This window comes from Budorcas taxicolor, chromosome X (genome assembly GCF_023091745.1).
Source record: "Budorcas taxicolor isolate Tak-1 chromosome X, Takin1.1, whole genome shotgun sequence".
NCBI lineage: Eukaryota > Metazoa > Chordata > Mammalia > Artiodactyla > Bovidae > Budorcas > Budorcas taxicolor.
In genome coordinates, this window is record NC_068935.1 from 86,172,535 (window position 1) to 86,198,710 (window position 26,176).

The 26,176-nt window shown below is 42.5% G+C and overlaps 1 protein-coding gene, 1 non-coding gene and 1 pseudogene across 2 annotated transcripts; all 3 read left to right on the top strand.

Annotated features, from left to right (window-relative positions):
- The window catches only part of LOC128069555 (protein fem-1 homolog A-like), a 35,879-nt pseudogene extending 33,591 nt beyond the window's left edge, over nt 1-2,288 (top strand).
- Nucleotides 2,289-20,761: 18,473 nt separating this feature from the next.
- TRNAW-CCA (transfer RNA tryptophan (anticodon CCA)) lies at nt 20,762-20,833 on the top strand. The gene has a single exon. It is a non-coding gene; the product is annotated as a tRNA-Trp (tRNA).
- Nucleotides 20,834-24,947: 4,114 nt separating this feature from the next.
- On the top strand, nt 24,948-25,964 carry LOC128070471 (casein kinase I-like). The gene has a single exon (XM_052663778.1). The coding sequence runs from the start codon at nt 24,948-24,950 to the stop codon at nt 25,962-25,964; it is 1,017 nt and encodes a 338-aa protein (XP_052519738.1).
- The last annotated feature ends 212 nt before the right edge of the window (nt 25,965-26,176 follow it).

Genomic DNA, 26,176 nt, shown 5'->3' on the forward strand with positions numbered 1-26,176 from the left:
GTTGCCAGCCAGTCTCCTCTGTCCGTGGGATTCTCCAGGCAAGAATACTGGAGTGGGTTGACATTCCCTTCTCCAGGGGATCTCCTGACCCAGGGGTCAAACCCGGGTCTCCTGCGTTGCAAGCAGATTCTTTACTGTCTGAGCTACCAAGAAGAGGTTCTTCTAAGAACCACCATATATGTTAATTCATCCAAATTAATGGAAGCGTCCTCAGGCCAATGTAAGACTGCATTTTCCTTTCAGATGGATTCCCTTCCAAATGTCATATTGAGCTGTATTGGTCATTTGAGAGAAAAGATTTGCAAGTAAGATCTGGCTTCCCATCTTTCCCACCATTAAAGCTGATGATGACTCTGATGGACTTTTAGGTCCTGTATTATGCATGCTTACTCAAAAAGAAAATCTAGAATTTGGAGAGTGAGAGCTATCGAGGTAGTACTTGAGAAGAGCAAAGTGGTAAAAGGGGATGGGGGTGGGGGGCTGAGGGTGGGGAATCCGCTTGTCATCACTTCCCATTACAGCCACCTAGATGTGGTCAAGTACCCGATGGCGGCGCCAGCTTGGAGGCGGGTGGCTCAGTATACTTCAGTGACAAGACCATCAAGGGTGCACAGCCACTGTGGGCCGCCTCAGCCGCTGACCACCTGGACCTGGTGCAGAGCCTGCTGTGCTGCGGGGACTTGGAGAGCCGCACCACATGCACCCTCTCGAAGCCCTTGCATGCTGCCTGCTTTGATGGGCAACTGGATGTGGAGCGATACTCAGAGGGCGAGCACCAGGCTACCTGGGGGAGGCCAACCAGCGCAGGCACACACATGCCTCCTGATCTACCCTTACACAGGCCATCGCCATATCACCATCTACTGGTTAGATCAGGGTTCCCACCTGAACCTGAGCAATGTCAAGGGCAACAAGGCCCTGCGTGACCTCACCGAGGCCGGCAGCCTGGGTGTCAAGCAGGTGCTGTTCAGGTGCCAGACCCACGGGGAACGGGATGGCTATGTCATGACCCCACTGCTGGCGGCCCACATGACGGACCACAGGAGCATGACGGGGGACTTCACCCAAGAGCAGCCTTCTGGAGAGGAGACGCAGCCAAGGCTGGCCTGAGAAGGTCTGTCTACCAGCCAGGCATGTGCGCAGCCCCAGGGCTCATGCTGCTGAAGCTCCTCCTCAGGGGAACCCCTGAGCACCAGCTGAGAAGCCGTCTGACAGCCTTGGAGTTGCTGGGAGCCACCTACATGGCTAAGAAACGGAATCTGCTCAGGGTCCTGAAACTCTTGGGAGGGGCCATGGAGCTGCGTCACCAGGGGACACGTATCTGCCAAAACCTGAGTCCCAGCTGGTCCTCGGTCTGACTATTCCAGGGAGGTGAACACCACCAAGGAATTGGAGGCGCTCAAAATGCAGTGTGATGAGATGCGCAAGCAGGCCCTGCTGACCTGAGAGTGGTCCTGGGTCCCTCCCACCCAGATATTTCCTACCCTGTGCGTTACCAGGATGCTGTGTAGGCCGACTGGAACAGCTTTTAGCTCTGCATCCCCTCATGGAAATACATCCTAGACATGCAGCAGAACAACCTGGAGCCTCTGATTGCCAGCAGCTTCCTATCCTCTGATGAACTCTTCTCCTAAGTGCTCCAGAAACCCTTGGCCAAGGGGCAGCCTGGGCGTGCCAACTGGCTTTGCAGATCTCATGTGGGTGCTGTGCAAAGGGCACTGGGAAGTGGAGCAAGCCCAAGGAGCCCAGGGACTCAGCCCAGGACTCACCAAGGCCCTGGACATCATCCTCCACCTGCTCTATCTGCTGGAGAAAGTGGAGTGTCATCCTGATCAGGAGGACATGAAACCCCAGAGGGTGAGGGTTTGCACCCCTCTCAGCAAGAATGGCTCCACTCCTGCACGTGGCGGTGGATTTGGACCAAGAACGTGGGCCACTTCTCGGGGGCAGATTCCCTTACTCGAAGTGGTCAAGGTGGTCTCAACTTCCGGGTCGATCCAGACAGCTGGGACTTTGACAACAACACCCCAGTGCACATCGCGAAGCAGAACAACTGCCTGGAGATCGTGAATGCCCTGACAGAGGCAGGGACCCACATGGACGCCACCAGTGCCTTCAAGAATACGGCCTGCTAGGTGCTTCATGAGAAACTGCTGGCCAAGATCACCATTCAGCCCTTCAACTACGTGACCCCACAGTGCCTTGTGGCCTTCACCTTGGACAACAACAAGATCCCCTACAAGGGCTTCATTCCCTAAGAGCTGGAGGCTTTCCTCTGGCTGTACTGAAAGTGGTCAGAGAGGAGAACCCAGGACGGGCGGGGCCCGCACCTGTCCCTGCCCTCTCTGAGGACCTCTTTTGGTGGCTGGAAACTGGGGAAGAGCTCACGGGGCCTCCAAGGTCCCCTCCCCTCATCATGGAGAGGGGCAAGAATCAATGAGTTGTCAGTAGTAGAAACTTCCAGACCACGTGCTCAGAGAACTGGCTTTCTCTAGGAGTCCACACGCCCATACTCCACAAGGAGAAGATGCTCAACCTCCCACACATCCCGTTTGCTCTAGTTGCAGAGACTCTTGCCTTCTGACCCCTGGCAGAGGGAAAGCATCACTTCCCTCTCCTACTAGAAACACAAGAAGGAGCTGAGAGTTGGATACAGCCTCTACCTCTTATGTATCAGACAGGATATATACACCCACCCAGGGCAGTGTTAGGACTGGGGGCTCTGAGGGGTCAAAGTGGGAGAATTCACCCTTCCAGCACATTCACACCTGCTCCTTCTGCCCTGCTGTGGGTCAGACTCTCTGCCCCTGGGCCACCAGCCCCTTTCATAGCCTTTGTGGTTTGGTGTTATGTTTATTTACCTGGCAAAGTGGAGTTGGTGCTTACCAGGTGGCTCAGTGGTAAAGGATCCACCTGCAATGCAAGCGACACAGGAGATGCGGGTTTGTTCCCTGTGTCAGGAAGATCCCATGGAGAAGGGTATGGCAACTCACTCCAGCATTCTTGCCTGGTGAATCCCATGGACAGAGGGTCCTTGTGGGCTACAGTCCATGGGGTCCAAAGAGTTAGATGTGACTGCGCACACTCAGGCACAAGCAGCTTACGTTTGTGGTGCAGGAGGTTTTGCTGCCATACACTATTTTTTTTTTCAATATAAAAAATTAATATATTTTAATTGGAGGCTGATTACTTTACAATATTGTGGTGGTTTTTGCCATACCTCAACATGAATCAGCCACTGGTATACATGTGGCTTCCATCCTGAACCTACTTGCCACCTCCTTCCCCATCCCATCCCTCTGGGTTGTCCGAGAGAACTAGCTTTGAGTGCCCTGCTTCATGCATCGAACTTTCATTGGTCATCTATTTCACATATGGGAATATACATGTTTCAGTGCTATTCTCTCAAATCGTCCCTCTCTCGCCTTCTCCCATATAGTCCAGAAGTCCGTCCTTTACATCTGTGTCTCTTTTGCTGTCTTGCATATAGGGTCGTCATTACCTTCTTTCTAAATTCCATATATATGTTAATATACTGTATTGGTGTTTCTCTTTCTGACTTACTTCACTCTGTATAATAGGCTCCAGTTTCATCCACCTCATTAGAACTGATTCAAATGCATTCCTTTTAATAGCTGAGTAACATTCCATCGTGCATATGTACCACAACTTCCTTATCCATTCATCTGCCAATGGACATCTAAGTTGCTTCCATGCCCTAGCTATTGTATACAGTGCTGCAATGTACAGTGGGGTTCATGTACCTCTTTCAATTCTGGTTTCTTTGGTGTGTATGCCCAGCAGTGGGATTGCTGGGTCATATGGCATTTGTACATTCAATTTTTAAAGGACTCTCCACATTGTTCTCCAAAGTGGCTGTACTAGTTTGCATTTCCACCAACAGTGTAAGAGGGTTCCCTTTTCTGCACACCCTCTCCAGCATTTATTGCTTGTAGACATTTTGATGGCAGCCATTCTGACTGGCTGGAGATGGCAATGGCAACGCACTCCATTACTCTTACTTGGGAAATCCCATGGTTAGAGGAGCCCGGTAGGCTACAGTTCATGGGATCGCAAAGAGTCGTACTCAACTGAGCGACTTCACTTTCACTTTTCACTTTCATGTGCTGAAGAAGGAAATGGCAACCCACTCCAGTATTGTTGCCTGGAGAATCCCAGGGACGGGAGCCTGGTGGGCTGCGGTCTACAGGGTTGCACAGAGTTGGACACGACTGACGTGACTTAGCAGCAGCAGCATTCTGACTGGCATGAGACGGTACCCCATTGTGGTTTTGATTTGCATTTCTTTGATAATGAGTAATGTTGAGCATCTTTTCATGTGTTTGTTAGCCATCTGTATGTCTTCTTTGGAGAAATGTCTGTTCAGTTCTCTGGCCCATTTTTTGTTTGAGTCACTTATTTTTCTGGTATTGAGCTGCATAAGCTGCTTGTATGTTTTGGAGATTAATTCTTTGGCATTTGTTTCATTTGCTATTATTTTCTCCCATTCTGAAGGCTGCCTTTTCACCTTGCTTATAGTTTCCTTCATTGTGCAAACCTATTAAGCTTAATTAGGTCCCGTTTATTTTTGTTTTTATTTCCATTACACTGTGTGTGGGTCATAGAGGATCTTGCTGTGATTTATGTCAGAGAGTGTTCTGCCTACGTTTTCCTCTAAGAGTTTTATAGTTTCTGGTCTTACATCTAGATCTTTAATCCATTTTGAGTTTATTTTTGTGTGTGGTGTTAGAAAGTGCTCTACTTTCATTCTTTTACAGGTGGTTGACCAGTTTCCCAGCACCACTTGTTAAAGAGATTCTCTTTTATCCATTGTATATTTTTGCCTCCTTTGTCAAAGATAAGGTGTCTTTCGGTGTGTGGATTTATCTCTGGGCTTTCTACTTTGTTCCATTGATCTATATTTCTGTCTTTGTGCCAGTACCATACTGGCTTGATGACTGTAGCTTTGTAGTATAGTCTGAAGTCAGGAAGATTGATTCCTCCAGTTCCATTCTTCTTTCTCAGGATTGCTTTGGCTATTTGAGGTTCTTTGTGTTTCCATACAAATTGTGAAATTATTTGCTCTAGTTCTGTGAAAAATACCATTGGTTCTTTGATAGGGATTGCATTGAATCTATAGATTCCTTTGGGTAGTATACTCAATTTCACTGTATTGATTCTTCCAATCCAGAAACATGGTATATTTCTCCATCTATCTGTTTCATCTTTAATTTCTTTCATCCGTGTTTTATAGTTTTCTATATATAGGTCTTTGTTTCTTTAGGTAAGTTTATCCCTAAGCAGTTTATTCTTTTCATTGCAATGGTGAATGGGATTGTTTCCTTAATTGGTCTTTCTGCTTTCTCATTGTTAGTGTATAGGAATGCAAGGGATTTTTGTGTATTTATTGTATATCCTGCAGCTTTATTATATTCATGATTAGCTCTAGTAATTTTCTGGTGGTATTTTTAGGGTTTTCTATGTAGAGTATAGAATAATCTGCAAAAAGTGAAAGTTTTGCTGCTTCTTTTCCAATCTGGATTCCTTTTATTTCTTTTTCTTCTCTGATTGCTGTGGCTGGGACTCCCAAAACTATGTTGAATAGTAGTGGTTAAAGTGGGCACCCTTGTCTAGCTCCTGATTTCAGAAAAAATTCTTTCAATTTTTCACCATTGAGGATAATGCTTGCTGTGTGTTTGTCATATATGGCTTTTATTATGTTGAGATATGTTCCTCCCATGCCTGCTTTCTGGAGAGTTTTTACCATAAATGCGTGTTGCATTTTGTCAAAGGCTTTCTCTGCAACTATTGAGATAATCAAATAATTTTTATATTTCATTTTGTTAATATGGTGTATCACATTGATTGATTTGAAAATATTGAGGAATCCTTGCATCCCTGGGATGAAGCCCACTTAGTCATCTTTTTAATATGTTGTTGGATTTTTTTTCCGTTTAATTATTTCAGGATTTTTGCATCTATGTTCATCATTGATATTTGCCTGTAGTTTTCTCTTTTTTTGTGTGGCATCTTTTCTGGTTTTGGTATTAGCGTGATGGTGACCTCTCAGAATGAGTTTGGGAGTTTACTTTCCTCTTCAGTTTTCCAGAAGATTTTGAGTAGGATAAGTGTTAGCTCTTCTATAAATTTTTGGTCACATTCACCTGTGAAGCCATCTGATCCTGGGCTTTTGTTTGCTGGAAGATTTTTGATTACAGCTTCGATTTCCATGCTTGTAATGGGTCTGTTAAGATTTTCTATTTCTTCCTGGTTCAGTTTTGAAAGGTTATACTTTTTTAAGAATTTGTCCCTTTCTTCCAAGTTGTCCATTTCATTGGCATATAATTGTTCATAGTAGTCTCTTATGATCTTTCGTATTTCTGTGTCTGTTGTGATTTCTCCATATTGATTTTTAATTTTATTGATTTGATTCTTCTCTCTTTTTTTTCATGTTGAGTCTGGCTTATGGTTTGTCTATTTTATTTATCTTCTCAAAGAACCAGCTTTTAGTTTAGTTTTTTTTTAATATTCTCTTTTTTAATTTTTAATTTTACTTTATTTTGCTTTACAATACTGTATTGGTTTTGCCCATACATTGAATGAATCAGCCACAGGATCATTGCTACAGTTTCCTTCATCTCTTTTTCACTCATTTCTGCTCTGAGTTTGGGGATTTCTTTCCTTCCACTAACTTTGGAGTTCTTCTTTTTCTATTTGCCTTATGTGTAAAGGTAGGCTGTTTATTTAATGTTTCTCTTATTTCTTGAGGTAGGCTTGTATTGCTATGAACCTCTCTCTTAGCACTGCTTTCACTGAACCCCATAGGTTTGGGGGTGTCATGTTTTCATTTTCATTTGTTTCTATGCATATTTTGATTTCTTTTTTTTATTTCTTCCATGATCTGTTAGTTATTCCGAAGAGTGTTGTTTAGCCTGCATATGACTGTGTTTTTATAGTTTTTCTTTCCTGTAGTTGACATCTAATCTTACCGCACTGAGATCAGAAAAGATACTTGAAATGATTTCAACTTTTTAAATTCTCCCTAAGATCAGGAACAAGACAAGAGTGACCACTTTCACCACTATTATTCATCATAGTTCTGGAAGTCCTAGCTACAGCAATCAGAGAAGAAAAAGAAAGAAAAGGAATTGAGACTGGAAAAGAAGAAGTAAAGCTCTGTCTGCAGATGACATCATAGTGCACATGGAAAACCCTAAAGATAGTATCAGAAAATTACTAGAGCTAATCAGTGAATTTAGCAAAGTTGCAGGATACAAAATCAATACATAGAAATCACTTGCCTTTCTATATACTAACAATGAAAAATCAGAAAGAGAAATTAAAGAATCAATCCAATTGACCATTGCAACAAAAAGAATTAAATGTCTAGGAATAAACTTACTTAAGGAGACAAAAGAACTGTACACAGAAAATTAGAAGACACTGCTGAACAGAATCAAAGATGACATAAACAGAGGGGGAGATATTCCAAGTTCTTGGGTAGGAAGAATCAATATTGTGAAAATGACTCTACTACCAGATGCATCTACAGATTCAACGTGATCCCTATCAAATTACTAATGACATTTTCACAGAACTAGAACAAAAAATGTCAAAATTCATATGGAAACACAAAAGATCCCAAATAGCCAAAGCATTCTGGAGAAAGAAGAAAGGCGCTGCAGGAATCAAGCTTCCTGACTTCAGATCATACTACAAAGCTACAGTCATCAAGACAATATGGTACTAGCACAAAAACAGAATTATAGACCAATAGAACAAGATAGAAAACCCAGAAATAAGCCCATGCACCTATGGGTACCTTACTTTTAACAAAGGAGGCAAGAATATACAATGGGACAAAGACAGCCTCTTCAATAAATGGTGCTGGGAAAACTGGACAGCTACATGTAAAAGAATGAAATTAGAATGCTTCCTAACACCATACACAAAGATAAACTCAAAATGGATTAAAGACCTAAATGTGATACCAGAAACTATAAAACTCTTAGAGGAAAACATAGCCAGAACACTCAATGACATAAATCAAAGCAAGATCCTCTATGACCCACCTCCTGAAGTAAAGGACATAAAAACAAAAGTAAACCAGTGGGACCTGATTAAACTTAAAAGCTTTTGCACAGCAAAGCAAACTATAAGCGAGGTGAAAAACAACCCTCAGAATGGAGAAAATAATAGCAAATGAAACAACTGACAAAAGATTAATTTCCAAATATACAAGCAGCTCATACAACCCAACACTAGGAAAACAAACAACCCAATCAAAAAGTGGGGAAGAGACCTAAACAGACATTTCGCCAAAGAAGACATACAGAAGGCTCACAAACACATGAAAAGATGCTCCACATCACTCATTATTCAGTTCAGTTCAGTCAGTCAGTCGTGTCTGACTCTTTGCGACCCCATGAATTGCAGTACGCCAGGCCTCCCTGTCCATCACCAACTCCCGGAGTTCATTCAAACTCACATCCATCGAGTCAGGGATGCCATCCAGCCATCTCATCCTCTGTCGTCCCTTTCTCCCTCTGCCCCCAATCCCTACCAGCATGAGAGTCTTTTCCAATGGGTTACTTCTCATGAGGTGGCCAAAGTACTGGAGTTTCAGCTTTAGCATCATTCCTTCCAAAGAACACCCAGGACTGATCTCCTTCAGAATGGACGGTTTAGATCTTCTTGCAGTCCAAGGGACTCTCAAGAGTCTTCTCCAACACCACAGTTCAAAAGCATCAATTCTTCGGTGCTCAGCTTTCTTCACAGTCCAACTCTCACATCCATACATGACTACTGCAAAAACCATAGCCTTGACTAGACAGACATTTGTTGGCAAAGTAATGTCTCTGCTTTTGAATATACTATCTAGGTTGGTCATAACTTTCCTTCCAAGGAGTAAGCGTCTTTTAATTTCATGGCAGCAATCATCATCTGCAGTGATTTTGGAGCCCAGAAAAATGAAGTCTGCCACTGTTTCCACTGTTTCCCCATCTATTTCACAGAGAAATGCAAACCACATTCTGAACTCACACCAGTCAGAATGGCCATCATCAAAAAGTCAACAAACAATAAATGCTGGAGAGGGTGTGGAGAAAAGGGAATGCTCTTGCACTGTTGGTGGGAATGTAAATTGATATAACCACTGTGGAAGATGGTATGGAGATTCTTTAAAAAGCTAGGAATAAAACTGCCATATGACCCAGTAATCCCACTCCTAGGCATATACCCTGAGGAAACCAAAATTGAAAGAGACACATGTATCCCATTGTTCATTGCAGCACTATTTACAATAGCTAGAACATGGAAGTAACCTAGATTTCCATTGAAGGATAAGTTGAGAAAGAATTTGTGGTATATATACACAATGGAATATTACTCAGTCATAAAAGGAACGCATTTGAGTCAGTTCTAACCAGGTGGTTGAACCTAGAACCTATTATACAGAATGAAGTGAGTGAGAAAGAGAAAGATAAATACCATATTCTAAAATATATATACAGAATCTAGAAAAATGGTACTGAAGCATTTACTTACAGGGCAACAGTGGAGAAACAGACATAGAGAATAGACTTATGGACATGGGGAGAGGGGAGGAGAGGGTGAGATGTATGGAAAGAGTAACATGGAAACTTACATTACCATATGTAAAATAGATAGCCAATGGGAATTTGCTGCATGGCTCAAATATTAATATTAGAGTAGGACATGACTGAGCGACTGAACTGAACTGAAGTGAATATTAAAACCTATTGTATTTCATCTTCTGTACAAATCATTAGTGATTTCCCCTCAAACAGGGGCTCTGTATCAACCTAGAAGGGTGGGATGAGGAGGGAGATGGGAGGGAGGTTCAAAAGGGAGGGGAAATATGTATACCTATGGCTGATTCATGTTGAAGTTTGACAGAAAACAGCAAAATTCTGTAAAGGAATTATCCTTCAATACAAAATAAATTAATTTAAAAAATTAAATGAGTAATCGTTTTAATTAAAAAAAACAATGAATATTTTCTCTTAAATTCACCTACTTTCTCATTCTGAAATGAAGCTTTTACAGTCATTATCTACTGTATGATTTCAATCCCACATTTCTCTCCTAAAAGGAGAAAAAGAAGGCAAAATTCAACTTAGAACAGTTAGCCACATATAGAGGAACTACATGCAGCTGATCCAGGTTGGACAAAGGGAAACTAGATGATGATGATGACAGAAAACACTCCTATGTTTCTTACTACCTGCTATGTACTTAGAGCATTTAGGATATGCCAGGCCCTGTTCTAAGTGACATATAACTATGTACATTCATATAAACGCATTGAATTCTCACAGAAACCATATGAGCTAGATACTATTATACATATTTTTAGAAGAGGAGACTAGAAGAGGTAAATAATTTTCTCAAGATGACATAGGTCTTGTGTAGGAGAGATTAAAACAAGGCAGCATGTCTCCACTTACATAGACTATCTGGCACCCATTTAGTTCTTCTGGAAGGGGAAATCACTAATGATTTGTACAGAAGATGAAATACAATAGGTTTTTAATATTAAGTAGAATGAATAAGTTTTGCTATTATCCCATTATACCAAGTTTTAAAATACTGAGCTTGATCTGATCATGACATCAAATTTGTTTTGCTCTTTTGGTTAGGCTAAAATAGTGAAATCCAGAACTGTATCTTGTCTCTGCCAAACTTCACTATTCTTTTACTCCTATGCTGTACTCTTTATATCCACAAGCCTCATTTCATTTATTCTATAGACCTTAAGCATTCCGATTCATAAGCATGGATTAGGACTTTTTCCAACTTTCTACTTCATTTAGTATATATGTACAAAATTCACTAGAGCCAATAATATTTAGTTACAGCTACCACTATTTAATGCAAAAAGTTAATGCCTGTGCTAAAAATAATTAATTTTACATTCTGAGCCCATAGACTTCCCTATCAGCACATAAATAGAGTCATCACATAAGCATAGCTGGAACCATAGCTCTGGATGTGAGTTTGCATTCTGCTGGCCATGAACATATCCTCAAACAGTCCAGCATATTCCCCACTCCAATAATTATTCACATACACTTCTTCCATTAATTTGGCCCTTTCTGCTCCATAATGCCAGTTCAAAAAATATATATGTGATTCATATATCAGTTAAGAGCACTATGCTCTGAAAATTAGTCTACAGTCTCATCACAACTTTAGGGAGATGTAATTTTCTCTGAATTTTGAAAGAAGACACTCTATGCTGCCCACCTTGATGCTTTTTGAGTGAGAGTTGTCTGCTTCACTAGAGTAATTACTGAACAAGGCTGAATTTCTGTTTTGTTTTCAAGCCATTTCCCCCCTTCCTACTAACCATCTGTTTCTTTGAACTCTTTTTCACACACTTTAAACAAAACCCACTGAAACGTCTCCACAAAACTATCAATGTCAGTACTTGACCTGGTTTCTCCAATTTTCCATGAGAAAATTTAAGAATAAAATATTATTTCTCTATTCTTAAAGATTTTTCATAGATATAGGATGGAAAGTAATCATATACCAGGCAATCTAAAAGCATTATTTGTAAAGAAATATTTCTGCAAAGAAAGCAAAAAATGATTAATATTGGTTGTCCTCAGGGAAGAGAAGTGGGGAGAGGACTTGTGCACATCTTTTCATGTGCTTCTTTGCTATCTGTAGATAATCTTTGATAAAGCATCTGTGCATACACTTTGGCCATTAATTGGGTAGGTAGTTTTCTTATTTGTAGCATTTTTGAGAGACTGTCATATATTCTGGATACAAGCCCATTATCATTAATGTACTTTGCAAACAGTTTCTCCTAGTCTGTAACTTGTCTTCTGAAAAACAGAAGTTCTTAATTTTATGAGCCAGAATCTATCAATTTGTTCCTTTAATGGACCATGTTTTTTGGTGTCATACCTAACAACTCTTTGCCTAACTCAAGGTCACAAATAATTTCCCTTATGTTTTCTTGTAGAAGTTTTATAATTTTACACTTAAGCCAATGATTCATTTTGAACTAATATTCATATATTGTATGAGATATAGATCCAAGTTCATGTAATTTTTTTGTACATGCATTTCCAATTTTTGAAAAGAATGTACCTTTTGGACAGAAGAGTACAAAATGGACAGAAAATACAACACAGTACTTTTGCATCTATGGGGCTATTTATCCACCCTCTACTTAATTGTCTTGATCTCAATATTGCACTGTCTTGCGACCCCACGGACTGTAGCCTGCCAGGCTCCTCTGTCCATGGGACTCTCCAGGCAAGAATACTGGAGTGAGTTGCCAGTATTTCCTTCTCCAGGGGATCTTCCTGACCCAGGAATTGAACCCAGGTCTCTGGCATGGCAGGAAGATTCTTACCGACTAAGCTACAAGGGAAATCCCTGTCTTTATTACTGCACCTTTATAATAAGTCTTCATGAGAGTTATACATCATGAGAAACATTGGGCTGGAGGAAGCACCAGCTGTAATCAAGACTGCTGGGAGAAATATCAAAAACCTCAGATATGCAGATGACACCACCCTTAAGGCAAAAAGTGAAGAAGAACTAAAGAGCCTCTTGAGGCAAGTGAAAGAGGAGAGTGAAAAAGTTGGCTTAAAGCTCAACGTTCAGAAAACAAAGATCATGGTATCCAGTCCCATCACTTCATGGGAAATAGATGGGGAAGCAGTGGAAACAGTGAGAGACTATTTTGGGGGGCTCCAAAATCACTGCAGATGGTGACTACAGCCATGAAATTAAAAGACACTTACTTCTTGGAAGAAAAGATATGACCGACCTAGACAGCATATTAAAAAGCAGAGACATTACTTTGCCAACAAAAGCCCATCTAGTCAAGGCTATTGTTTTTCCAGTAGTCGTGTATGGATGTGAAAGTTGGACTATAAAGAAAGCTGAGCGCCAAAGTATTGATACTTTTGAACTGTGTTGTTGGAGAAGACTCTTGAGAGTCCCTTGGACTGCATGGAGATCCAACCAGTCCATCATAAAGGAAATCAATCTTGAATATTCATTGGAAGGACTGATGAAGCTGAAACTCCAATACTTTGACCACCTGATGCAAAGAGCTGACTCATTTGAAAAGACCCTGATGCTGGAAAAGATTGAAGGCAGGAGGAGAAGGGGACGACAGAAGATGAGACGGTTGGATGGCATCACCGACTCAATGGACATGAGTTTGAGTGTACTCCAGGAGTTGGTGATGGACAGGGAGGCCTGGCGTGCTGCAGTCCATGGGATCACAAAGAATCAGACACGACTGAGCGACTGAACTGAACTGAATAATAAGTCTTAAAGTCAGGGAGTGTAAGTCAGGCAAAACTCTGTCTTTTTATTCAAAGCTGTTTAGGCTATTTGGGTCCTTTGAATTTCCATTTAAATTTTAGAGTCATCTTAGTCAATTTCGACAAGAAAGGCTTGGTGGCGCTATGATTGGCAATGTGCTAAATGCCTAGATCAGTTGGGGATGAACTGACATCTTAACAATACTGTGTTTGCTGATCCATGAACACAGTATACATCTCTCCATTTATTTACATCTTTAAGAGTCTTTGGATTCCCTAAGTTCTCTCAGCAAGTTTTCTGTTTTCAGTATATAAGTCTTACATGTCTCTTGTCAGGTTTCTCCATAAGTATTTGATATTTTTAATGCAGTTATAAATGGTATTATATAAGTATATAGAAATGCAATCAATTTTTGATAAATTGACTGTGAGTCTTGAAACCTTACTAAGCTTATTGATTAATTTGAGTAGCTTTTAAATAAATAAGGATTTTCAATGGAGACAACCATGTTTTACTTCACCCTTTCTAATCTGCATGCATTTTCTTTCTTTTTTGTTCTTGCTGCACTGGCTAGAATCTCTAATACAATGTTGAATACACGTGCCAAGAGGACATCCTTGACTTGTTCTTGATCCTAAGGGGAAAACATTCCATTTTTCACCCTTAAATATGATGTTAGCTATAGGTTTTTCATAGATGCCCTTTACCAAGTTGGGGACATCCCCTTCTATTCCTAGTATACTGAGTTTTGTTTTGTTTTGTTTTATTTTTTTTAATTAGTGTACTGACTTTCTCTAGTTGCAGCGAGTGGGGACTACTCTTAGCTGCAGTGCATGGGCTTCGCATTGCGATGGCTTCTTGTTGCTGAGCACAGGCTCCAGGTGAGCAGGCCTTAGTGGTTGAGGCACACCGGCTCTAGAGCATGGGCTCAGGAGTTGTGGCACATGGTCTTAGCTGCTCTGGGGCATGTGGAATCCTCCCAGACTAGAAACTGAACCCATTTCCCTACATTGACAGGCAGATTCCTATCTACTGTACCACCAGGGAAGCCCCTAACAACACTTAATACATTGTGTTTTCATTTTCATCTAGTTCAAAATACTTTTTAAATTTCCCTTTCGATTTATTCTTTAATGCATGGGTTATCTAGATGTGTGTTATTCAGTTTTCAGTTACTTAGGGATTTTGAAATTACCTTTCTATTGGTTTCTAACTCAGTTCTACTGTGGCTAGAGAACGTGGTTTGTATAACTTGAATGTCTTAATACTTATTGAGATGTATATATATTTTTTACTTTATTTTACTTTACAATGCTATATTGGTTTTGAGATACATCAACATGAATCCACCACGGGTGTACATGAGTTCCCAGTCCTGAACCTCCCTCCCCATACCATCTCTCTGGGTCATCCCAGTGCACCAGCCCCAAGCATCTTGTATCCTGCATCGAACCTAGACTGATTGAGATGTATTTTTACGGGCAAGATTATAGTCTGCTTTGTAAAAGTTCTGTGTGCACTTAAAAGGAAAGGAATGTGTATTCTACTGTTATTTAGTGGAGTGTTCTATAAAAAGCCAATTAGGCCAACTTGCTTAATAGTGTTGATCAGATCTTATGTATCTTTATTGATTTTCTGTCCACTTTTCTATCAATTACTTAGAGTATTGTTGAAATCTCCAATTATAAATGTTGACTTCTCTAATTCTTGCAGTTTTAAACAGTTGATTATCTTTTTATTTTTTAATTTTTATTTTTACTTTATTTTACTTTACAATACTGTATTGGTTTTGCCATACATTGACATAAGAGATCCAAATAATAAGAAAAACATTTATTGCTTCCTGAATTCTGCTTCATGTATTTTGAAGCTCTATTATCACATGCATAAGCACTAAGGATTAGTTTGGATTCTTCAGATTAGTGTTAGCATGGTGCACTATGTTTTTTTTGCTTTTTTTTTTTTTTGTAGAAATTGACTAAGAGGATTCTAAAATTTGTATGGAAATTCAAAGTTTTTTTTAAAAAATCCTTTTTATTTTGTATTGAGGTATACCTGATTAACCATCCTGTGATAGTTTCAAGTGAACGGCAGAGGGACTCAGCCATACATATACATGTATCCATTCTCCCCCAAACTCCCCTCCCATCCAAGCTGCCACGTAATGAGCAGAGTTCCATGTGCTCTACAGTAGGCCCTTACTGATTATTTATTTTAAATAGAACATTGTGTACCTGTCCATACCGAACTCCCTAAATATCCCTTTCCCCTGGCAAAGCCTGGTACATGTTTTTGCCATCCTTCTACTTTTAACCTAATCTTGTCTTTATATTTAAAGTGGATTTCTTGCTTTTTTTACCCACTTGAAAATCTATTTTCCACTTACATATAATAAGATTACAGATGCGGTTGTGTTTAAATCTACCATATGGCTATTGGTTTTCTATTTGTTCTATCAATTCCTTGGCCTTTCCCCCTTTATTTCTGTCTTATTTTGAATTAATTATTCTTTATGCTTCCATTTTATATTCTTTGTTATGTTTAAGAGCTTTAATACTTCCTTGTTTTATTTTAGTGGTTGTTTTAGGGTTTATAGTGTTGATATCATTCGCTTATTACAATTTAACATCGTGCCATTATGCCATCTTATGTATAATTCGAGAACCTTACAACAACATACTTCCATGCCCCTCCCACGTTTTGTGCTATTGTTGTCATATATTTAAATCTGAGTATATTATAAGTGGCATGATTCATTGATATTCTAATTTTAAACAGCTGATGATCTTTTAAAGAGATCCAAACAATGAGAACAATACTTATAGTTACCCATGTAGTTACCATTTCTGATGCTCTTCATTCCTTTGTGTAGATGTAGATTTCCATCTGGTATCATTTGCCTTCTGTCTTAAGGAACTCTTTTGGTAGTGCAGGTCAGCACAGAAAACAGCAAAATTCTGTAAAGCAATCATCCTTCAATACAAAAATATATTTTCCAAAAGAGTATCAGATGCTGCAGAGAAGTCGTTTGTGAAAAGAAGAGTGGGTGAGGCAAACTTCATTTGTGTCTCATTTTAAGAAATTGCCACAGCCACCTCAACCTTCAGCAAAAACCATCCTGATCAACCAGTAGCCATCATCATCAAGGCAAGACCCTCCATCAGCAAAATGATTACGACTCACCTAAGACTCAGATGATGGTTAGCCTCATTTAGGCATAAGTGCTGTGCTGTGCTCAGTCGTGTTTGACTCTTTGCAACACTATGAACTGTAACCTGCCAGGCTCCTCCGTACATGCGATGTTCCAGGCAAGAACACTGGAGAGGGTTACCATTTCCTCCTCCAGAGGATCTTCCTGACCCAGGGATCGACACGCCGTCTTTCGGGTCTCCTCTGCTGGCAGGTGGATTCTTTACCATTCAGCCACCTGTGGAGCACTGAAAGAATAAAGTTTTTTAATTAATTAATTTACATTGTTTTTAAGATACAGTGCTGTTGAACACTTAGTAGACTACAATACGATATAAAGGTTACTTTTACATGCATTGGGAAACCAAAAATTTGTGTCTCACTGTATTGCAATATTCACTTTGTTGTGGTGGTGTGCCATGCCCACAATATCCCTGAGGTATGCCTGTACTAGTTGTTGCAATAAGAGGCTTGAGAGTGTGTACAATAAGTTACACTTGAGACTGACCACAGTTTGGTGAGGAAGTCCCCCACCTGGAAGAGTTAAGACCAACTGTAACACTGTCGAGGCAGCTGTCTTTAAACCTACTTCAGGGTACTTTGCATGCAATAACTTCTTCAGTTCCTCCTCACTGACTGGCAGTAAAGTGGAGGACCGTTTATTGACCATACAATTTGATCAACATTTCCACTCCTGATTCCAGAGACTTCTCTCAGATCTCCTGAATTTGCCTCTGTGCGTTTTCTATCATTCCTGTAGCAAACTGCCATAAACTCGTTGGCTTAAAACCACAGAAAATGTTAGTCTTGTAGTTCTGAAGACCTAAATGGCTCCCATTGGGCTAAAGTCAAGATGTTGGCAGGTATGGGTCCGTTTATTTATTTATTTATTTTATTAATTTTGTCTGTGCTGGGTGTTCATTGGTGTGTAGGCTTTTCTCTAGTTTTAGCGAGCAGGGGCGTCTCTTCGTTGTTGTGTGCGGACTTACTGTGGAGGCTTCTTCTGTTGCCAAAACAGGCTCTAGGTGTGTGGGCTTCCGTAGTTGAGGCATAGGGTCTAATATTTTCTCCTCCGTGAAAGCTAACAAGTTGGCTGGCCGTGGTGTTATGGCTGCTGTTGGAAAACATGAGACTCCTGGGTCAGAGACAAAGACTTGAACACCCACAGCGTTAGTGGCAGTGAGAGTATCAACATTTCCACGAGTTCCCTAAGCCTCAGTCCCCACAGGGTGTTGCAGAAGGCCAGATAAATCCTGCGTGTGCAGTAGGCTCCATTACAGGAGAAGCACTCCTAGCTTATGGGAGTCGAGTCTTTGCCCGATCCTGGCCTTGAGAAAGAAACGTCTTGAGCATAATTTGCAGTATAACTTGCCCTTTGCTCTGGAGAGGGAGACTCTTATCTTTTGAGGCTGTTCACTATATAAATATTCAAAAAGAGTGTTTGGAAAAAAGGCAATCTTCAGTCTGCTTGAAAGATACACAGAAATATGAGATTTGTGGAGAATAGTCTCCCAATAGTCTCTCAAGTCCTTTTTAATCCAGAACTGATATAATGGGCTCTTGAATGTGAAGTCAAGTGGGCCTTAGAAAACATCACTATGAACAAAGCTAGTGGAGGTGATGGAATTCCAGTGGAGCTATTTCAAATCCTGAAAGATGATGCTGTGAAAGTGTTGCACTCAATATGCCAGCAAATTTGGAAAACTCAGCAGTGGCCACAGGACTGGAAAAGGTCAGTTTTCACTCCAATCCCAAAGAAACACAATGCCAAAGAATGCTCAAACTACCGAACAATTGCACTCATCTCACATGCTAGTAAAGTAATGCTCAAAATTCTCCAAGCCAGGCCTCAGCAATATGTGAACCGTGAACTTCCTGATGTTCAAGCTGGTTTTAGAAAAGGCAGAGGAACCAGAGATCAAATTGCAAACATCTGCTGGATCATGGAAAAAGCAAGAGAGTTCCAGGAAAACATCTATTTCTGCTTTATTGACTATGCCAAAGCCTTTGACTGTGTGGATCACAAGAAACTGTGGAATATTCTTCAAGAGATGGGAATACCAGACTACCTGTCCTGCCTCTTGAGAAATCTGTATGCAGGTCAGGAAGCAACAGTTAGAACTGGACATGGAACAACAGACTGGTCCCCAATAGGAAAAGGAGTACATCAAGGCTGGATATTGTCACCCTGCTTATTTAACTTATATGCAGAGTACATCATGAGAAACGCTGGACTGGAAGAAACACAAGCTGGAATCAAGACTGCCGGGAGAAATATCAATAACCTCAGATATGCAGATGACACCACCCTTATGGCAGAAAGTGAAGAGGAACTAAAAAGCCTCTTGATGAAAGTGAGAGTGGAGAATGAAAGTTGGCTTAAAGCCCAACATTCAGAAAACAAAGATCATGGCATCCAGTCCCATCACTTCATGGGAAATAGATGGGGAAACAGTGGAAACAGTGTCAGACTTTATTTTGGGGGGCTCCAAAATCACTGCAGATGGTGACTGCAGCCATGAAATTAAAAGACGCTTACTCCTTGGAAGAAAAGTTATGACCAACCTAGATAGCATATTCAAAAGCAGAGACATTACTTTGCCGACTAAGGTCCGTCTAGTCAAGGCTATGGTTTTTCCAGTAGTCATGTATGGATGTGGAGTTGGACTGTGAAGAAAGTTGAGCACCGAAGAATTGATGTTTTTGAACTGTGGTGTTGGAGAAGACTCTTGAGAGTCCCTTGGACTGCAAGGAGATCCAACCAGTCCATTCTGAAGGAGACCTGCCCTGGGATTTCTTTGGAAGGAGCGATACTGAAGCTGAAATTCCAATACTTTGGCCAAATCATGCAAAGAGTTGACTCCTTGGAAAAGACTCTGATGCTGGGAGGGATTCGGGGCAGGAGGAGAAGGGGACGACAGAGGATGAGATGGCTGGATGGCATCACTGACTCGGTGGACGTGAGTCTGAGTGAACTCCGGGAGTTGGTGATAGACAGGGAGGCCTGGCGTGCTGTGATTCATGGGGTCGCAAAGAGTCGGACACAACTGAGCAACTGAACTGAACTGATTCTGTTTCATTAATATCTGTGTCTGTACTTACATCCATACCACACTGTCTGAATTATTGTAGCTTTACAGTAAGTCCTAACATTTCATAATAGAAATCCTCCGTGCTAATCCCTGCTTTGTTTATTCTAGTTCCTTTGCATAGCAATATAAATTTCTAACATCTCTGTTTCAGTTTTCACCAAAAAGTCGACAAAGAACTGGTTGTACAAGTAGAAGACAAATGAGTAAAGTGATATAAAAGTTCAACAACACCCAATCAAGTTGACATATATTAGAGAACACTGCACCCATCCTTCTGAACATACATTCTCTCTGGGGACACATGAAACATTCTTCTAGATAGACCATGTGTTGAAATCAGACAGAGTACGTTTTCCGACAACTATGGAATTAAGTTAAAATTGACCCAGAAAGAAGGCATCAAGAGAAAATGCCTGTATTTTTGAAGACTAAATGAAAGCAGCAGTAGAGGGAGCTATTGAGAAAAAAAAGTGTAGATGCTGGGTTTTCTTGCTGGTCCAATGGTTAAGAGTCTGCTTGTCAAGGCAGGGGCCGCTGGTTCAAGTGACCCTGCGCGTTAAAACTACTGAGGCTGCACTCTCGAGCCCGGGAGCCAAACTGCTGAGCCTGCGCTCCCCAACCACTGAAGCCTGTGTGCTCCAGAGCCTGTGTTCTGCAACGAGAGAAGCCACTGCAATGAGACGCCCTCGTACCACACCTAGACGGTAGCCCCTGCTTGCCACAACTAGAGAAAGCCCACGCACAGGAACAAAGCCCCAGCACAGACAAAGATATATACATAGATAAATTTTAATAAAGTATACGTGCCTCTTTCAAAAAGGAATAAAACACAAATTTCCCATGAACATGAGCAACAAAGTAGAACAAACTTCAAATCCTGGACAAAATTATTATTTTCCCCCCTTTCAATCACACATTTATTTATTTATTATTGGAGTATAGATGGTTTGCACTGCTGTGTTAGTTTCTGCTCTACAGCAAACTGAGTCAGGTATGCACACTACTATGTATAAAATAGATAGCAAATAAAAATTATTATTTTCAAAAATGAAAGACTGTTATGTACAATGGGTGGCAGAAATTTATGACAAGATATTTTTATTTTATACATTACATGTAAGTAGGCCTTTAAAGGCATAGCCTATGGGGCATTATGAGCTTCCCTGGTGGCTCAGAGGTTAAAGCATCTGCCTCCAATGCAGGAGACCCAGGTTCGATCCCTGGGTCGGGAAGATCCCCTGGAGAAGGAAATGGCAACCCACTCCAGTATTCTTGCCTGGAGAATCCCATGGATTGAGGAGCCTGGTGGGCTGCAGTCCACGGGGTCACAAAGAGTTGGACACGACTGAGTGACTTTAAAAAAAAGGGGGGGCATTATGGTAAAAATCACTAAAAACAATTTCCTAACTTTCCCTTATCCCCCTGTGCTGACCTGGTCACCCCAAATGGGGCTGTGTTGACAGGTGTCAGTGTCCTTGGTGTTTGTTACAGGTGTCAGTGTCCTTTGAGGGCATGACCGTGGACTTCAGCAGAGAGGAGTGGCAGGGCCTGGATTCTGCTCAGAGGTTCCTGTACCAGGACATGATGCCGAAAACCACAGCCACCTCATCTCACTGGGTATGCACAGCTACCCTGTGAATCTACGAGTGTTGTAGCCACGCGTTCTGGGAAACACACTCATTCAGAAGGACAATGCAGATGGTGGAGTGCAGTTTATTACACCGGCGGGCCCAAGGCAGAGTCTCCTCTTAGCCAAGGACCCTGATCAGTTTTTCTGAAAACCTTATATACCCTAAGTGTACGTGCCCAAACCCACCTCCCCAAATTCCCTGAAACTAGTCTGAAGAAAGGGAAGGAAAGATACACTCAGAGTTAACCCGTGATTCATATGCCTTAAGCCTAGGTAGTTAACAGTGGACAATTGTCAATAGGCCTGTGGTCATACCCCAATAAGCATAATAGAATTTATGATTCTATTCGGTTACACAGATAATTAGGGTATTCTTTCAGGCAACAGAGAGTCTAGGTACGAGCCCTGGGGCTCTTCCATCCCGGGGGCCTGGTTTTCCAGTTGGTATGTCATTTCCATAGATACTGGGCATAGAGCTCAAAGTCCACAGTCCGGCCCAAGATGGAGTCCTGCTTTCCAGATGGAGCCTGTTCTGTCTGTTTCCTCCTTCTTGAGGACTCTGTTATGAGTAAAATTGTGTCCACGTCCTAACCCCCACTACTTCTGAATGTGCCCTTAATTAAAAATAGGGCCTGAGACGGTAACAGGGAGGAAGGCCAGAAGTCTCAGAGCGGCAGGAGACAATAAACTGTAAGTGGCAGACGCTTTTTCTCTCCTTCTCTACGTGTGTGTCTCCTTCTCTTCTATATGTGTTGACGACACCTAGCTCTACCATGAGCTAACCAATATGTTTTTCTTATGGAAAAGTTTTTCTTCAGCTATGTTAATGAAACCACGTATTTGCTTTGCAATCTGCCTTTCTTCAAAATGGTTCTGCCTAAGAATAACTTTTTTTTTTCTTTTCTCAACCCTCGGGCTGATAATGGCTCAAGAAACCAGTATTCATGCCAATAGTTTTATGGCCGGGGGATGACACACCTTGGGCCATCCTATCTCAAAAATGCATATTGTGGGAGAGGGCCTTGGTGAAACCCCCTCAGCCTTGAGGTGACACTCTTATCTGATTAATAAGCTTGCTAACAGACATAAAACACCTTGCCAGAAAGTAGCAAGGGGGCATTCTTTCTGCCCCTTTCTGATGTCCGTGTCAGCAGCTTTCTCTCTCTCTCTCTCTCATACTTTAATAAAATTCTGTTACCCAAAAGGTTCCAGTGGGCAAGCCTCGTGTCTTGCCCTGGATCGAATTCCTGTCTCTCCTCCAGAGACCACGAATCCCAGCGTAGCACACGGCTCACAGCAGTAACCTGTCAGGTCTTTCCAGAAGTAATCAATCTACAACGAGGTCGTTAGGTGGGCCCTACTCCAATATGCCTGGCATTCTTACAAACAGGGGAAGTGTAGACACAGAGACACACAAACACACAAGAGAGACCGTGTGGAGGCACACAAGGAGTAGATGACCGTGTGGTTGGAGTGATGCTTCTGTAGGACAAGAGGTGCCTGAGGCCACCAGAAACCAGGAGAGGGACGTGGAACACACCCCTCCCTAGCACCTTCAACAAGAGCATGACCTGGCTGACGCCTTGATTTTAGACTTCTGGCCCTCAGAACTGCAAGGCAAGAAATTCTTATTGTTCTGAGTCACACGGTTTGTGATACTTTGTTACAACAGTCCTAGGAAACTACCACTTTCTGTATTTGGGGGTGGAGTGCTATTATAAGAAACACCTAAAAAGAGATGAAGTGGCTTTGGAATTGGGCAGCGGGTAGAGGCTGGAGAAATTTGTAGGTGCTTGATAGAAGAAGTCTAGATTGCCTCAAAGAAACTGGTGGGAGAAATAGGAATAACTGTGTTTTTGCTGAGGTCTCAGATAGGCTTTCCAGGTGACGCTAGTGGTAAAGATTCCTCCTGCCGATGCTGGAGACTCGGGTTCCATCCCCGGGTCAAGAAGATCCCCCAGAGAAGGAAAGGGCAACCCACTCCAGTTTTCTTGCCTGGAGAATCTCACGGGCAGAGGAGTCTGGCGGGCTCCAGTTCATGGGGTTACAAAGAGTCGGACAGGACCGAAGCGAACTAGCACACAGCACTGGCCAAAGAACCTAGCATGTCTGGTACCTACCTGTTTAAGAAATAAATTCTAGGTATTTCCTAAAAGAACTAGAAGATTTAGAAAAACGAATTTAATCTTAATTTCTGAATAATGAGTTACTGATTGAATTTAACACATGATGAGTAAGAGAAATTCACAGCTTTAGATATTCTCACCCTGCACAATGTTAGGTATAACTAGGTATTTGACAAGCATAGCATATCACGGCGAAAATCATGAAAGACAACTAACTTCCTAGTTCTCTTCCATCCAACCCCCGGTGCTGACCGTGTCACCTTGAATGGGACTGTATTGTAACAGGGGTCATTCAAGGACATCCGTGTGGACCTCAGCAGGGAGGAGTAGCAGCACGTGGACCCTGTACAGAGGTGCCTGTACCAGGATGTGACACTGGAGACCTACAGCCACCTGTGCGCAGTGGGTAAGTAAGCACAGCTGCCCCGTGCACCTGCCAGGGGCCTCAGAGAGGCTGCTTCCATTCTCAGCTGCTGAATGCTCTGGGGCATCTGAAGTGTGTAATGGTGTCATCTTTGATTTGCCCGAGATACTTCAGTCCTTTTACCCTTCTGTGATTATTACTCTATTCCCAGGGAAATGGGATTGCTTTCCTGAAGAGCAAACAGAAGTGTGGTTGAAAGGCCCTGAAACCCAATTAACTGGACCCAATCTGTATCGTGTCCTGTTCACAGGGAACCAAGTTCCCAAACCAGAGGTCATCTTCAAGCTGGAGCAAGGAGAGGGCCCATGGACATTGGAGGAGGAAACCCCACGTCACAGCTGCTCAGACGTGTGACCTGAGTAGATGCGGGACGTGGAGTAGATCTGTTTTTCTAGGACAGGCTGATGCCTTTGAAAGGCTCTGATGGCCACCTCATGCGAAGAGTTGACTCATTGGAAAAGACTTTGATTCTGGGAGGGATTGGGGGCAGGAGGAGAAGGGGACGACCGAGGATGAGATGGCTGGATGGCATCACTGACTCGATGGACGTGAATCTGAGGAACTCCGGGAGTTGGTGATGGACAGGGAGGCCTGGCGTGCTGTGATTCATGGGGTCGCAAAGAGTCGGGCACGACTGAGCGAGTGAACTGAACTGAAGGTAATCTGTCTGGAAGATGCCAACGGTGCCCGTGATTCCTTTCCCAGAGTTCTCTGCTCCATGAAGCGCCTTCCTGCAACGCGGGGCATTCTGCATTGGCTGCAGCCGTTGTAACAAGATGGCAGCGTCGGCGGAGTGACCAGGGGCTCCTCCTGGCGGAAGCCGGTGGCAGTGGCGGCAGCAGTATCGCCGCCATAACTTCACGGCTCCCCTGAACCAGCCCCCGAAGTCGCCGAGAAGGCAAGGCCGCTGCCACCAGAAGCCAGAGGCTCGGCTTGCTAAAGGTAAGAACCCCCTCAACAGTCTGTGGCCTGGTGAAAAGAAACCTGACAGTACCGGTGGTCAGATTCCCCTTGGCCGATTCTGGGCCCTGTAACGCTGAGAAACAGCCAGCGTTTTCTGTTTCCTGCCTGCCTTCCCAGCCTTGCTCCGTGGACGAGTCTTAGGGGCGTCCATCGTCCCCTTAGAGGCGTCGGAGCTTAACCCACCCCCATCTTTGTCTCTCAGGATGGCGAGCAGCAGTGGACCCGAGGCCGATTTCCTTGTCGGAGGGAGATATAAACTGGTACGGGAGATCGGGTGTGGCTCTTTTGGGCACGTTTATTTGGCGATAGACCTCACCAACCACGAGGAAGTGGCAGTAAAATTAGAATCACAGAATGCGAGGCAGCCCCGGTTGTTATACGAGAAGGAACTCTATAATATCCTTCAAGGTGGGGTTGGCATCCCCCAGATACGGTGGTATGGTCAGGAAACGGACTATAATGTGCTAGTCATGGATCTTCTGGGACCCAGCCTTGAAGACCTCTTCAATTTCTGTTCAAGAAAGTTTACAATGAAAACTGTACTTATGTTAGCTGATCAGATGATCAGTAGAATCGAGTACGTGCATACACAGAATCTTATACACAGAGACATTAAACCAGATAACTTCCTGATGGGTACTGGGCAGCAGTGGAAGAAGTTATTCCTTATTGATTTTGGTTTGGCCAAGAGGTACAGAGACAAGAAGACAGGGCAACACATACCCTACAGATCCGGTAAAAGTCTCACTGGCACGCCTTCCTATGCTAGCCTCAGTGCCCATCATGGTATTGAACTGAGTCGCCGAGATGACATGGAATCATTAGGATATGTTTTGATGTATTTTAACAGAGCCAGCCTGCCATGGCAAGGACTAAAGGGTGCAACAATGAAGCAAAAATGTGAAAAGATTAGCGAAATGAAGATGACCACACCTGTTGATGTTTTATGTAAGGGATTTCCTGTAGAATTTGCCACATACTTAAAGCATTGTCGCGGGCTGTCCTTTGAGGAAGCCCCAGATTACACGTACCTGAGGCAGCTATTCCGCCTTCTTTTCAGGACCCTGAATTACCAACATGACTATGCATTTGATTGGATAGTGTTAAAGCAGAAAGCAGAACAGCAGGCTGCCTCTTCAAGTGGGCAGGGTCAGCAGGCCCAAACCCCCACAGGCAAAAGTGACAAAACCAAAAGTGAAATGAAAGGTTCCCAAGCTTGAATCAAGGAACAGAAGACACAGAGCAGGAGACTGGAGCAGCAAATTCATTTCCCTGTCAACTGGCTCTGGTCAGCAGAGATACTGTCTCCTGAGTTAAAGGCTCTGTAATTAATGAAACATGGTATCCCATTTTCTATTTCACTTTTTCAAGTGGAAAAGTTCACTAAATGCTTGAACCACACAAATTGGTGGGAAAATTTTACCTATGCCCA